At 40.0% G+C, this 16,277-nt stretch overlaps 1 protein-coding gene across 12 annotated transcripts in view; it reads left to right on the forward strand.

Annotated features, from left to right (window-relative positions):
* Positions 1-16,277, forward strand: part of EPB41L2 (erythrocyte membrane protein band 4.1 like 2) — a 164,433-nt gene that overhangs the window by 55,831 nt on the left and 92,325 nt on the right. For all 12 annotated transcript variants that reach the window (XR_013338066.1, XM_077775973.1, XM_077775965.1 and 9 more), the window contains exon 4: positions 15,496-15,600. Coding sequence is in view for 11 of the 12 variants with exons in the window: in XM_077775973.1 (XP_077632099.1) it covers positions 15,496-15,600 (105 nt within the window). In the remaining variant the exon portion in view is untranslated. The remainder of the gene's footprint in view (positions 1-15,495; positions 15,601-16,277) is intronic.

Below are 16,277 nucleotides of genomic sequence, written 5' to 3' on the forward strand. Positions count from 1 at the left end.
TCAACCTTCTTCAGTTTACTCTCTAAAATTTCATTGGCACGGATTCTGTTCTATTTTTCCCTTTGTATTAGGGTGGGGAAAAATATGTATGTGCATGTGTGAGTACACATTACATCATTTTCTTTTCTAAGTAGCTTCCGTAGGGAGCAGAAGTAAATATGTATGTTCAGTTTCCCATCTTTAATTGGCAATCCACTTTCTGCTTAGGAAACTTGAGCAATGACCACATTTTATCATTAGGATCGAGTGAGTTAGGCCATCCCTCTCAATGTAGCACATACCATAATTGTCAGAAGGCTCTCAGGTTACCTTGCTATGAAAAGACTTTTAATTGGTTGTGGTAGCTTTAATAGCATCTATTTTGACATTGTTCATTATTTTCTTGCAGATGCCTTTTGTTAGTTTATTTTGTTACCTCATTATTTCCTGCAGGTGTCTGGATAATCCATTTTATTCTGCATGTGGGTTTAATTTGGCAGAGTGGAGGTAGGTAGGAGGAAATGAAAAGATGGAGATGGTGTTTACTTAAAATATGTTATACTGGTTTTTGTAATTAATAGGTGTAATTCATTTCTTATTCATTTGATTTGGGTCATTATCTGTTTACATAAAGTGTGTGATTTTGTTCACCAAACGTTTCTGGACCAAGCCTTGGGGATACTGTGGAGGAATAGGCTTTCTCCTCTGACTCCCTTGTCAGAGCCCGCGGAGCAGAGGGCAAAGGTTGTGCTCCCATGTTCAGGCTGGATTCCAGACTCCTTTCCAATAGAAAGAATCTGTTCTGGATGTGGTGATTGGGACAAGTATCCAAAGTTAACATTTCTATAAAGCTTTTTAAAAAAATTTTTATTAGTTTTTTAATGTTTTATATATTTCTGAGAGAGAGAGAGAGAGAGAGAGCATGAACAGGGGAGGGTCAGAGAGAGAGAGATACAGAATCCGAAACAGGCTCCAGGCTCTGAGCTAGCTGTCAGCACAGAGCCCGACGCGGGGCTCGAACCCACGAACCGTGAGATCGTGACCTGAGCCGAAGTCTGACATTTAACTGACTAAGCCACCCAGGCGCTCCCCACCCCTTTTAAAAATAGAGTGAGAGTGAGTGGGGGAGGGGCAGAAGGAGAGGGAGAAAGAAAATCTCAAGTAGGCTCCACAGTCAGTGCAGAACTCGACACAGGGCTCAATCCCATGGCCCTGGGATCATGACCTGAGCCTAAATCAAGAATTGGGTGCTCAACCTACTGAGCCACCCAAGTGCCTCATATTTATAAAGCTTTTTAATTTATAGAATATGATCTCACTTATCCCTATAGGAATTGATGGAGGGAGGGTGGGCTGTTCATGGACGAAGCTCCACCTTGGTGCAGTACTTCTCCCATATAAAGTGCACTTTTGTTCAACTTTGTAATGTTTCAAAATCTGGACATATCTCACCATGTAAGTGAAAAGAAACTCCATTACTGTTTTTTCCCCTGCCCCACTCTTGCTCAGTGTTTCATAGTTCTGTGGAGATAATGATCATATTTGAAGTTTGCAGAGTAAGATCACAGTGCTGGTGGAGACCAGTAGGATGCCCAGGGTTTGGTGTCTGTGTGTGTGTGTGGGGGGGGGGGTTGTGTGTGTAGGGAGAGGAGGTTCAGTAAGATAGGACTTGGGAGATCATTGTGCAGAGGCTGGTTATCAGCTTTAGGCACACATTAATTCTTTATTCACTGTGCCCAAGTCAGCCAGGGAGAAGAAAGCTGGCCCTTGCTGATCAGTCCTGTGAACAGAGTCATTAGAATGCCAGGGAATGATTTAAGGGAGAGAGAACTGCCAGGTAGAATGAACTGTGTACGTCAATTGGTCAACTAATTCTTTTCTTCATAGTTAGAAAGTCCTTGAGTGATGCCAGGTGATAATCATAAGGTGTCTTTGTGAACATGAAATTCACAGCAAGGGGTATTACATCAACAGAGTAACTGGTGTCTTCAACCGACGGAGGAGGGTGAGTGTATCTGCCAAGGTCCAGATTCATTGTGCTCTTAGACCAGGTGCCCTTCTTCCAAGTGATACTGATAAATTCTCACTTTTTGTTCTTCCCACTGCTCGCCCTCCAAAAAGCCCATTTGGGTCTGTAGACTGGGATTAGACACAGACACAGACACACAGACACAGACACACACACACACACACACACACAGAGTCTTTGTCTGTCTGTCTGTTTGTCTGTCTTTCTCTAGTGTTTTAGACATGCATTCCTAGGTCTCCTGCAGTCAGAACATTCATCTTTCAGGTGTATTGATTTTACTTAGGTTTTCTAGTAAATGATATACTGTTTCCAAATTCTCTTAGAAACTGTACTGTGGCCTTCAGTATTTATAACTGGGTATATTGTTCACCTCATAGGCTTAGTGTGGAGTTGAAGTTGGGAAGGAGAATGATTGACCTGACACTTATTTGCCGGGTAAAAAAATTATTTCTGTTGGAAAAGATTCTGAATTTCAAATGGGTGTCACATGTCACTTTGCGTGTTAGGGAAGAAATAATACAGGATGGCTTGGAGTTGACCATATGGGTATTCGAATACCTAGTGCAGAGAGGCATGATGAAGGAAGTTTCCAGTGCATAAACAGATTATCCATGCCATACAACAGCAAATGAGTTATTTAGAAAGTATGTTTTCCTATTGAAATAGTGCACAGATGATTAGATTTCCAGGTTGACTTGTGAAGGACAGAATTTCTACCTCTATTTAAGTCAAGCCAAAACTTAAAATCTTTTCTTCCTCTTAGATTATTTTCCTAGCTTTTGGTGCTTTTTTCTCCCTTAGACTTTCTTGTTCCTACTTCATGATGACATTATTCTTTTGCAGTATAATACAAAAAAACATGTTATATGCTTCCTGCGTACTTGTTCTCCTTCTAGAATCTAAATTCCTCATTCCTCAAATGTAGCAGATTTCTCAGCTAAGTAATGAGAGCATCCGTGATTTGAGTGAATGACTGCAGTGTGTGAATGATTGATTACCTGTACTGCCTTCTAAGAGATTATTTGCATTTTAAAAGAAACTTCTTGTCTCTAAAGAATCCTAAGTGGTACAATTTCACTAGTCAAGCCAAGGCACGAGAAGAAATCAAGGCAGTCTGTGTGGGTCTAGAAGGCTGGATTTATGGGATCTTTGGGTCAGGTGGACACACTGCTGGGAAGGTAGCCTTCAGCGGGGGCGTCATTCAGAGCCGTGCTTACCCAAACGCTTCCTAACTTTCTTGCTTCTGAAGCCCCGTGTTTCTCTGTGATACCTCACAGTTTTTCTCCTCATAGAGCTTAGTTCATTTATGTGTATTTTAAGTCTAAAGTCTGGAAGATTCACCCAGCACCACCACCCCCAACCCACCTCTCTGGTGAACAAAGGCCTTGTTGTCATTTTCTCTTTGGTTTTACTTGAGTTTGTTAGTCACCCACCAGGAATGAAAAAACTTTTACTTGAGAAAAAATGTCAGGCTGAATGGAAACACTGTTGCCTCAGATCAGTGTTTAAAAACTGTGCTGTCACAAGATGAAATGTGTTTTTTTCCTCAGATTGTCCAAAAGTTGCTTGTCATTGAGTTCAAAAATCAGAAATTCAGGCAGTGAAGTATAAGAAAATTATTGTTGCTAAAAAATTTGAGGCTACCCTTTTTGCATCAGATCTTATTTCCCTCTGTTTTGCAGCCGCAATAAAGTAAATTTTTAAGATGATTCTGCATTATAACTTCCACTTTGGCCCATTGTTAAAAAAAAAAAAAACATATTTTAAACACTCCTGGCCACTAGAGGTAAGAATAGTTTCTTTGGGCCCAGTTTGTGATAAGATCAGATTTACATAAGATCTGTGGTCAAATGTGTGTCTTGTGTTTTTCCATGTGGTGATCGTTTTATTTCAAATGTAGTTTCAAAGATAGTTGTCATTAAAGATTGTCAGATAAATTTTATATTACCAGGCTCTGTGAACCAGTCATGTTTTAAAGGATTTTTAGTGAAATCTTGAACAATTGATGTATTTTCCTTTGGGTCCTAGCTTTTGTCCTATGCCTTTGAAAGGGAAGAAAGGTGAGTGTACAGCATTGCATGGTGCCTGGCCAGACTGAAAGCTAACAGACCTGGAGTGTGAGGGCAGAGAGTCTTACTCTGGGAGAGGGGATCTGTTCGCTGACCTTTGCCTTGCCTCATGGTCAGACTCCTCAGGAGCACGGAGGACTTTTAGAGCAGTGGCATTACTCTATAATGGTAGACGCATGTCATTATGCATTTGTCCAGACCCACAGAATGCACGACCCCAAGGGTGAGCCCTAATGTTAACTGTGGACTTGGGTGATCATGACTGTGTCAATTTAGGTTTATCAGTCGTACCAAATGTACATGCGCAGATGCTGACCACGGTGGGTAGGGGGCGATGCTGTGAGGCTAGAGGGTAGATGGGAAATCTCCGTACCTTCTCAATTTCTGTGAACCTAAAACTGTCGTAAGAATAAAACCTAATACAAAAATTTAAAATGTACAGATGCCCGGGTGTCATCTTTCAAGATCCTGGGTTTGATGCCAGGCACAGGAGTTCAGAACTGCTCCGAAAGCCTGTAACTTACTGTCTGCCGGGCACCCTCTACAGACCCCTGCTACCAGGTATAGGGTGAATTCATGACTTACCCCTTGTTGATATATGAATATGGCTGCCGAGGTGTTTTCCTCTAGTGGTTGGAAAGTGAGTGGAGTAGAGACCCTTCATGGAGACTGCAGGAGGTCTTATTAAGTGTCTGTCTAGGTCTACTTGACAGCAGTTTTCTCACTGATTGTGGCCGAATCTGTCTGGTTCTGATTGGCTTTGAGCAATGCTCCGTATAGAGTAAGGGCTTGAGAAGCATGAGCTGCAATTGTTCTATTTTAAAACCCTGATTATATTTTTCTCAGGATCCTTCTTTTTTTCTTGAGTTTTTGATGAAAGTAATAAAATCCCATGCCTTGGATAAATTCCCAATAATATTTTTATATTTTACCTATAACTTAGTGACTTGGAAGGCCCGTAATATAAATATATACCACTTCTACATTCACAGTGCCTTGGTAATTTAAAGAACTTGCTTAGACTCTGAATTTTAGTTAGTAGTCTTACGAGGAAGGAAAAACCACATGATTTAAAAACAATCCATTTTATTTTGAAATTTTGAATAAATCAGTGCTTAATGTCCTAGGGTTATCTTCTTGTTAGAGAGGCAGGAGAGAGACATTGTCCATAACCAGTTGGATTGGGGGAGGGGAAAAAAAAGTCAAAGATGAGTTCCTTTACTTTACCACCAAGATAAACAAGACTCTAGGAATGTAGTTGGATTTTGCATATCAGAAATTGCATGCTATTTGTCAGCGATTCACTTAGAGTGAATGAAGACTTAGACGATTCTTCCTGAACCGCTACAATACAATACCATTTCATCAAACTTTTATTATGAAAGGAAGGCATTTAAAGGACCACTTTTTATGACACATATTAGAAGTGACAGGGGTGTTTATCATCATTTAAACACAAAGCCAAAAAAGAAGTATAATCCCTTGTATAAACCTTGTGTGCAGATATTTGCATTTCATTAACAAATAGGGTTTGTTTAATAAGCTTCAAGGTCCATCGCTCTGGGGCTTCGATGAAGTTTGCTGCACCCCCAGGTGAGGGTTCGCTGCGGGATTACCCTGGAGCCAGCACGCTGGTCAAAGGATAGAAACTGGCCTCTGGAACAGCCCCTTTCAGGGCTGCTCTGCACTTGGAGACAGAAGTCCTCCGAGGGGGTGCCCTCTGGTCAGTGAGCTGATGCTTGTGTCCTGAAAGCTGATGAAAGCCTCTGGGTTGCCGGAAAGAGAAACTACAACCACCTTAGAAATATAGAATGTGATTGTGGATGAAGGATTAAAAATTTAATATATTACTCTTTTTTTTAAACGTTCATTTTTGAGGGAGAGAGAGAGAGAGAGCGAGCATGAGCAGGAGAGGGGCAGAAAGAGAGGGGGACAGAGCATCCTAAGCAGGCTCCATGCTGATGGCAAGCCCAATGCGGGGCTCAAACTCATGAGCCCGGAGATCATGACCTGAGCCAAAGTTGGATGCTCAACTGACTGAGCCACCTAGGCCTCCCCCTCTTCCAACATGTCATCTTTTAAGACTGAAAATTAAGCACTTACTTGCTTTGGGAGGAAGAAGGGCCATATCCATAGACTCAAGCTTGTGGTTGACAGTGTGTTTTGTTGGTTGTTTATAACATTAATAGCAGGATTTTGTTGTTTTTGCTGTGGTCCACATAGCATAGAAATGAAACCTATTTTTATGTCTTATTTATAATCTGAACTTATTTGGTTGCTTATGAGATGAATTGTGTGCTCAGTTAAGAATTCTGAAACATTTCAAGAGTCAGTTGACTGGGGTAGAGAAACATTCTATCTAAATACTAAATACTTGTATGGACCTAGAAGCGTGGTGTTCGTGAAATACGGCCTTTCAGTGTGTAAGACAGCCACACTCCTCTGTCCTTGACTTCGCTAAGGTGTGCATATGATTTGCATTAAAAGTGAGCCTCTATATGCTTCTGGCTTTGCTAGGGTTTCCTTTAAAGTTGTCACAGGATTTAGTTACCAGAAGGTATTGTGCAGTCTGTTCTGGTCTAGTGTTTTTTTGTTTCAGTAGCAGCATTTTTGTTTTTGTTTCTGCCATCTAAAACTACAATATTTTATATTGCTCATGTCCACAACATGCAGAATTTGCTCAGTGTTCAGTCCCAATCCCCTAAATCCTATGTAATGGAAAAGCAATAGAAATTTTGTAATGACCTGTGACAGGTTTTATTTTCCCCCTGTTCCCTTTTGTAGCCTAGTCTTGAATACTACATAAGAAAAATTTCTTCTACTTATGGTGACTTATAAGAAACCTACATGATACATGATCTTGATAATGTATGTTTCTTTTCTATCTGTGGATGTACATATGTACAGTTTTCCTGATCACTAATGAAAAAGTTTTTCAAACTTTTCAACTACTCAAAATAAGATACATATTGGGGCGCCTGGGTGGCTTAGTCGGTTAAGCGTCCGACTTTCGCTTAGGTCATGATCTCGCGGTTCGTGGGTTCGAGCCCCACGTCGGGCTCTGTGCTGACTGCCAGCTCGGAGCCTGGAGCCTATTTCGGAGTCTGTATCTCCCTCTCTCTCTGACCCTCCCCTGCTCACGCTGTCTCTCTCTCTCTCTCTCTCTCTCTCCTAGAAATAAATAAAAATATTAAAAAAAACCCACAAAAACAAAATAAGATACATATGTGCATGTCTATACATGTATATGCATATTTGTGCCCATTTTATGTATACATACATATTTTATATATAATATACACATCTTTTTGAGTAGTTGGAAAAGGTTTTCAAATTTATTAATGATCAGGGAAACTTAAAAATCTTTATGATAAATAAATAACTCATTTATTTCTGGCATTAAATTTTCAACACACACGATAATTGGATATGGCGTCTTCCTTTTCGGTGGGGTTTCTTTTTTTTTAAATTTTTCATGTTTTTATTTATTTTTCAGAGAGAAAGCGAGCGAAAAAGTGTGAGCTTGAGGAGAGGCAGAGAGAAAGGGAGACAGGGAATGGGAAGCAGGCTCCAGGCTCTGAGCGGTTAGCACAGAGCCTGATACAGGGCTCGAACTCACAAACCACCAGATCATGACTTGAGCTGAAGTTAGCTGTTTGACTGAGCCACCCAGGCGCCCTTTTTGTTGGGGTTTCAATGCACTTTGGGACAGAGGTGTATTGACAGCTCACTCAGATTGGTAGGAAAAGAATGATCTGCTAAATGATGGCCTTAGACTATTTGAGACACTCTCTATCCTCTTCTGTATGGTCTTCTTTGATTCTTTCCATTGCATGACAATGTATCTGTTGTTGTGTTTGCTCTTTGCATACCTTTCTTTCCTTGGCCTTTTGTATTTGCATAGTGTAGTTTAGAGCTAGCACAAAATACATAGCTCCAGGGGTGTAATGTATGCATTGCATTGTGCCCTTCCCAGCACTCTGTCCTCGGCTCACAATAACTGCAGTGTGGAGGGGCCTACACGGAGACCGTGATGGTGCTTTACAAAACGCCAGTGGTGTGTGGCATCCACTGGGGTCTGCCGCGTAAGCAGTTGCACAAATTCCTCTAAGTTGAGAGGCCTCCAGAAATGTCATGTTTTGGCCTCAACAGTGAATACCACAAATAACACACAGGCACGGGGAACTTTGGTCGGCCTCTCAGATTTCAGCCTGTCTTTCTTCAGTTGGGTCGGCTGTAGATTGCATTTCTTTTTTCTTTCTTTCTTTTTTTTTTAAATTCAGTCCTTGAATAGTATATTGTAAACCCATCTAAACTGTCGTTTGGTCCCCCCCCCCACCTTTTTTCCTCTTTTGGATATCTCTAATATATTCTGTAGACTTTAAATAGGGAGAAAAAATATCTGATACCTGGAAGGCAGACCAAAGGACTTTTTAAAGTTATTTTTCAGCCCACTGATTTTATATTTCTGGTTTGAGCTGTAAGTAGGTTTAGAGAGAGGCAGACAGGGAAAAAGATTATAAAGCTTGTTAGCATTTAATATAGAAAGTAAGATTTCTTTTTGAAGTGTATTTGGCAAGTTTTATGAATAAGTTTATGGTTTTCATGGTTTAATTAAGTTGGTGCTACATAGAGTAACAATCGACACAGTTTGTAGTCTGAAGATTCTAGTGTAAGAAGGGATACAAAGCAAAAGCGTGCTTTCAGTTAGCACGAGGAAATTAACAGTGAAACTGAGGTCTTCGCGAAGGACTGTAAAGAGTCTATAAAACCCCCGTGTCTCCTTCCTGCATAACGGTGGGCCATAGCCTGCCCTTAAGAGAAAGAGGGAGATTGCCTTTTCTGCTTTCGCTATTCCTCTAGTTCCCAAGAAGTATTTGGAAATGCTCTAATGACTAACCAAGAGTTTAAGTACAATGTAGAATTGTGAAAATGAAATGTAGGTCTGCGGCTGTTCCTCTCCCAGAGTGTAGTTGGCAGTGTGTGTTCGGTTTAGTTTCTTGAATATCTATGGGTGGGAGCCCATGAGCTAGATCCAGGAGATTGCGTAAGACTGCTAGCCAGAGGCTTGAATTCTAGACTCCACTCTGCCAACTTTTTGGCCCGCGTGATGGCACCAAGCCATTCCATCCAACGGATATATTTTGACCTATTGGTGAGCCGGTTACTCAACGAAATGCTGCCCTAAAAGATGTTAAAATAAGACATACTTTTGCTTAAAGAATTCAGTCTCCAAAAGTAATAGCAAAAAGAGTAGAATAGAAGAATAAGTAGCAGAGATGTATAGTCAGTGGCTTGAAGGAGAAAGGTGAATATTGGGAGATTGGAGTAGATTTCATAGGGAAGGAGAATTTGGGATTTTCTAGAGGTAGTGTTTTAACAGTTGGGAATAAATCAAGTTAAAGAAATTGAGAGTATGCCTTGGCACATCCACAGCCCTCTTATCTGGGACAATACCCCCAAAGTGCCATGACAGGCACTTGCACTGGTATTTTAGGTGCATATAGTAAAACAAAATATCTGTATTTTCTGCTTGGTTAACAAGTGTATATTTGTAGTCTTTTCATGATACAGAATGCAAATTGTTGTTTGTAAAAACGTCAAAACAATGGTAATAGAAAATTGCCTTCCTTGATAATACAGAGTGCTAATGTTTATGAATATCACATGTAAGAATTCTATTCTTCTAAAGAAATTCAGGAAATCGGACTGAAAAGTTAAATAGGTTAAACTCTCTGTAACCTTCGTTTTCTTATTTGTGAAATGAGATTGGATGAAATAAGTGTGAAAGCTCTTTAATCATATTTAAAATCAATTGGTTTTAGGGCAGCTCAGAAAGGTCCTGTGATTTCAGCTGCCTTTTAATGAATACATATAAAGTGCCAAGCATTTTATTAAGCACTTTAAATATACCTCATTTAATTATCACTATTATACAGTAGGTATTTGTACTTGACATTTTATTTTATTTTATTTTATTTTATTTTATTTTATTTTGGGGAGAGCATGAGAGGGTGAGCTGGATGGGGGGGGGAGAGAGAGAGAGAGAGAAGAAGAGAAGAGAAGAGAGAGAAGAGAACAGAGAATCTTAAGCAGGTTCAACATCCAGCACATAGCCTGACACAGGGCTCAATCTCAGAATCCTGAGATTGTGACCTGAGCTGAAATCAAGAGTCGAGTGCTTAACCGAAAGAGCCACCCAGACACCCCATAAGTATTTGTATTTTAAAGAGAGGAAACTGAGGCATGGCAAAGCTAAGTAACTTGCCTTGGGTTACAGAGCTGTTAAGAAGTGAGCCACCCAGGCACCGCTAANGGTAATTTTTTTCTCATTTCTTGAGATAGATGGTTTGGAGAACAGTAATTCTGATGTGGAGTAAGGTAGTAAGTGTTGTATTGAAATAACAGAGTGCTTTATTTAGCCAAATAATTTTGGGAAACGTTGGGTTGAATGATGGGAAACAAGTTTTTTTCACCGTGGAACTTCTCAGGGTATCTTACATGTAAATAGGAAGCTGGATGCCTAGTAGTTAAATACATTAAGCACAATTTTCCTTATCCTATTCTTACTCCCCTTTTGGGGGTGTGAGTATATACATGGGACATCTCATGAGACTAGTGGGACCAAGGGAACATGTTTGGCAATGAGAGGTCTGCCTCCTGATACCGTTGGCTTCTGCTCATTGGATTTCTCACTATCTTCACCTCAGTGTTGGTAACCACCTTGCTGGAGAACCGTGTGCACGCGTGCACGTGCATCTTGTATTTAAACTTCCCCAGGGAAGATGTGATTGCATTTGCTTAATCTTTGTCTTTGAGTAGAGCTATTTATTGTATGAAGCTATCTCACAGGCCATTGGTTAGTGTTCTTTGGACCAGGTAGCTAGTTATTTCTAAAGGGGTAGATTCACAGGACTTTGTTTTCCCTTGGGGGAATTTCCTTTTTGTTTTTTTCTGTCATTTGACTGTAAAGTTCTCAAGACGATTTATGTGTTACTTATCGTTGTGTTCATGATATGTTAACATAGGAACTAATACATATTAGATGCCGGGTCAGAATATGTTGAGCCTTTTAGCCTGGCAAGCTCTGGCGGTCATCTGCTATTGGGACAGTATAACTGGCAGTCATACTGCATGGCTTCTCTGTTAAGGATGGGTTACTTTTTTCAGCTTCCTGTAGTCTCCAGTATTGTGTGAGTAGAAACTGGCTCCATCTGACTCTATAAACATCCAAAGCGGAAAATAAGTTCTCTGAATATGCTGTTTCTATGCCTTAAAAGAAATCCTTTCCTTTAAGGTTCATTTCAGATGCCACAGTCTTGGTAAAGCTGTGGTTTTTCTCAGACCGTGTTACTCATCTGATCTTGGTGTTTCCATAGCACTCTGTACATGCAGCTTTTAGTACATGTCGCACACTATTTTTACATTCTTGTTTTTCCAGCCAAACATTGAGTTCATTAAGGGTGGAGATGCTGAATGGAAGCTTAAGTAATACATATGTGGAGTTAAGATCTAATCAAGCATGAAAAATATCTGTTTCCTTGAGAAGGGAGGGAGAGAATAGCAAAGAAGCAATCTGAGCATCTAGAAGACACTTTGATGTTTGCTAGATGTGGGCTAGTGAAAGAAGAGTTTGTCACAGGATTCAGCTGATGGAGGGAGGAGTGAGGCGCTTGGTTCGGCACGTTGACGGGTACCGTCTCATTGGGTTAACTTGACCCTCAGGGTGAGCTGTGTGATACCTGTGACCTCCTTTTACAGTTAAGGAGACTAAATGGTTTGCCTCTTGTCATGCTTGTCACATGCAGTAGTCACAGCCAACTGCCTACAGGGTGTTGAATGAGGGTGGGACTAGGTCTGACTCCAGCCCCTGTGTGGATGCCCCCCACCCCCACCCCAAGCTGCCCAGCGCATAATGCCAAATTGTGGTGGTGAGCTTTGTGGATGTTTTTCTCTTAATTTTCTAGGGGGATTCTGTCTGTGAGAGCACGTTTCTATTTTTGAAATGGAAACCAGTGAGAAAATATGATTTACTAATAAAAATGCACTTTCAGCCAGTGTTGGGATATGTTTCCTCTTGGAACGGAGGTATGCGTTCATAGACATTAGTTGTCTTAAATACTCTTTTGACCCTACTTTCAAATAGCATTTGTCATCAAATAGTATGAATCTCCTTTGGTTTCTATTACATTACTTCATGATGTCTAACTGGTTTTAGTAGTTTGCTTACTTGAAAGTAGTTGTCACGTATAGCCAGATGTTTTGGAGAAATGGTAAGTTTGGGAAATTTTATCTGGTTAAAGGTCAACTTATATTAGCTTTTGTTGAGGTTTTTTTTTTGTGTGTGTGTTTTTCCAAATAAGGAGATCATTTCTGCTTTATAGTAGATAAAGTGTCTTTTGGGAGTCATTAATACTTCATTAGAAATGCACAGAAGATGATGTTCAAGTAGATAGATGTGGCAGGAGCTATAGTAGTTTGCTCGCTTTGTTATCTCTGATAAGGAAAGTTCGTAATTTCAAAGTGGGTGCTGAAATTTTAGCTATGATCAGTCACTGGGAGCCTGAGTTGGTTAAATGTCACCTCATTAAAATAAGTCTGTATCATATAGTACACTGTAACGTTTTTTCAGTTGATTCAGTAAGTATTTTTGGACCACTTATTACGATGAGCGGTTTTCTACTCACTAGAGATTCAGAAGTGAACAATGTTGTTGAAATTCACGTCAGAGAAAGTTAATTCTATCTTAGATTATTTATTGCCTTTAAAATATTCTTTGCTATTGTTTGCAACCATAGCTCCTATGGACCATGGATTTCACTGCACGTTTAGGAAAGCCAATTGTCATGCTTTGCCTTCCCTTCTCATAGTTACTTTAAAATATCTCCAAACTCAAAGTTTTAATTAGTTAGGTTAATAATTGCATGAAGATCTAACAGTGAAATTCAGAACCTTTCATTTTAAAAGCTTAAGCCAAAATCTCATATAAGTGAAAGCAGTCACTTTTCATGTTACAAAACTCTCCAGCTTATAACAATAGGAGCCACTATTGGTTAAGCTCACATACCACACATACTGTTGTAAGCTCTCTGTATGTTCTAAGCTCTAAGTAAGCACCACATGTACTGTTCTAAGCTCTCTGAATGTATTACAACGTTTAGTACCCACTACACTCTGTGGTGGATTTTATTCCCCCGTTTCACAGATGTGCAAATTAAGGCAAGTAGAAGTGAAGCGTCTTGTCCCTGGTCACCTAATTTATCAATAATGGAAATTATGTAGAACTTTGGCATTTGGAATCCAGAGTCCAATACTCTTCCTTATCACACTCTATTTGTATGTACTTTGAATACGCAGACATACACACATGTATTTATTTTAAATGTACTTAGTACTCTCTGAGTCTGTAGTGATATAATGACGGTACAGTGCTTGCTATGTCGAAATAATTTGTCGCTTTCACCTTCTTTCCTCTGCTATTTAGTATAACTCTATTTTAAAAAAATTTTTTAAATTGATTTTTAAAATTTTTTTACTGCTTTCCACTCACACAGTCCCCCTTAGGACCTCTTGCAGGGCTGGCTTAGTGGTCATGAACTCCTTCAGTTTTTGTTTGTCTGGGAAAGCCTTTATCTCTCCCTCTATTCTGAATGACAGCCTTGCTGGATAAAGGAGTTTTGGCTGCATATTTTTGCTATTCAGCACATTGAATGTTTCCTGCCACTCCCTCCCGGCCTGCCAAGTGCCAGGGGACAGGTCTGCTCCTCCCCTTATGTGTCTGCCCTTGTAGGCTAAGGCCCGTTTGTCCCTAGCCGCTTTCAGAATTCTCTATTTTTGTATTTGTATTCTTCTCTTTTGTCATTTTGCCTAAGTTTCTTTCTTTTGCGTGTTTTACTAGCTTGTTCTGTGTCTTGTGCCTGCGCATACGATTGCATTAAGGAGAGGGGTCCTACCCTGTCCAGGGCCTGGCACTTCAGGAAGCGGTTTGCGTATCTGTTGCATGCACTCTGTTGTTGCGTTTTGGCTGCTCCATCCCACCGGTCAGCCCTCTGCAAGACTCCTGCTTGCTTGTGGTGGTGGAGTGTTTGGACTTTCAGCCAGGTCTGCTTTGATTTTTTTGTTGAAGTAACCCTGGGAAGAGGTAGGGGGAAGCCTGATCCTATAAAAAGAGAAAAATGAAAGAGGTGAGAAAAGAAGACCAGAGAGTCAAAAAAACTGTAATGCTAAATCTAGAGAAAGAGAAAGGAAAATAGGTATAAAAAGAGTAGAGTAAAAATGCCTGATTGAACAAATTTTTACACTCATACACATGTGTGTGTATGTATATGTGTGTGTGTATATAATTAGATACAAGTAATTCACCAAAAACAAATCAGAAATTATGAGCCTGATTCCAAAAGTGAAAAAGAGGAGGGTAGAAAGAAAAAGACAAGAGAAGAAAAGAAAAAGGCAAACAAAAAGAAACCCCCCCCCCCACAGCTGTTGGTCCCTAGGCCAGTGGCTGTGCTGGTCTGGACGAGAAGCCTGTCTGGTTTGGTCAGGGTCAATTTCACTCTGGTAGATACACAGTTACCAGGCTCAGAGGGGCGAGTTTGGAGAATACCACATCTTCTCGATCCAGTCGTCAGTTGATGGACACTTAGGCTCTTTCCATGATTTGGCTATTGTTGAGAGTGCTGCTCTGAACATTGGGGTACATGTAATATTCTTGAGGAAAAGCATAGCTTGAATTGAAAAAAACTTTTTTTCCTATTCTACAAATCATGAAACAAAAAAGCCTAAATGCTGATGGGATAAATCATATTAGGATCCAGTGAAGAATAGGGCTAAATGATTTTCCTGGGGGAGTATATATCATAGATATAATATAACCCACTTTGAGGAATTGATGGAGGCAGTTTAGATGTTATTTTGTACTACTTTTTTTTTTTTTAAGTTTATTTATTTTTGAGAGAGAGCACAAGTGGGAGAGGGGCAGAGAGAGGGAGGGAGACACAGATTCTAAAACAGGTTCCAGGCTCTGAGCTAACAGAAGCTGACACAGGGCTCAGACTCATGAACTGTGAGATAATGACCTGAGCCCAGGTTGGATGCTTAATTCACTAAGCAGGCATTCCTATTATTATACTATTATAAAAATAAATTAACTCCTAGCATCTTACTTTTTGATTCCATTTTATATTATCATAGAGTAGCAAGTAAAGCATTTGATCACACTTTCATTTTAGAATGTATACTTTGTGTAGGTGAGGTGAGGGAAGGTTCTAAAGTGAAAAGGTTATTAATCTTTTCTATCATAAGATTGGAAAACAGATTATTTATATTACACTAAATTATGGTATCTGATGTGAAGCCCTTTATAGTACTCATGGACTCTTTAGTGCTTGAAAAGTAAAGGTGTCATTTCTTTTCCCTCAGAAACGTGCGAAGGGACAAGTGTTATTTGACAAAGTGTGCGAACATCTCAATCTCTTGGAAAAGGACTACTTTGGACTTTTGTTTCAGGAAAGCCCTGAACAGAAAGTAAGTGAAATGATTTCAAGTGTATTTGTATCTCCTTAGAAAAATATAGTACTTTTTTTTTCTCAAGCAGTATAAAATTTAGCTTTAAAATAATTGATTTTGACATATTTTATATTCATTGTAGAAATTTGGTAAATACTAAAAACTTGTATAGAGAGAATCACCTGTAACTTTTTGCCTCTGTATGTGCATATGCTTTTCCAATACTATAAGCAGACAAAATGGATGTCTCAACTAATGTTAATCAGTAGAGACTAAAAGACTGGTTTAAAACATTTTATGTTGAATATTTAGCTCTTGAATTCACCTGTATGCTGGGAATTAAGCATACCTAAAAAGACAGAAAGAAGCGTATTAGAAGGAATGAACTTACCTGGAGACTGGGGAGAGAGTGTTGGCCTTGCTGTACAGACTATGGTGGCCATGTGTTGCGGATGTGTTCTGTGCCCTGTTTTGGGTTACCGAGGGCCAGAAAAGAGGTGGAGCCCACCCGGACTCAGGTTGGGTTGATTTGACCTGCCAGGACCCTGTGCAAATCTACCCAACATCAGGTGTGTTGAGATTGTTGTGCTCCAGGAGTTTCCCAGGACGGGAGCATCAGGGTTCTCTAAATGCTTAATGCTAATTCCGGGGATTGTCTTGGTTTCGTATGTAAATTAAAGAGAGAAGTATTAATC

Source organism: Crocuta crocuta, unplaced genomic scaffold (assembly GCF_008692635.1).
Source record: "Crocuta crocuta isolate KB4526 unplaced genomic scaffold, BGI_CrCroc_1.0 scaffold25, whole genome shotgun sequence".
Taxonomy (NCBI): Eukaryota; Metazoa; Chordata; class Mammalia; order Carnivora; family Hyaenidae; genus Crocuta; species Crocuta crocuta.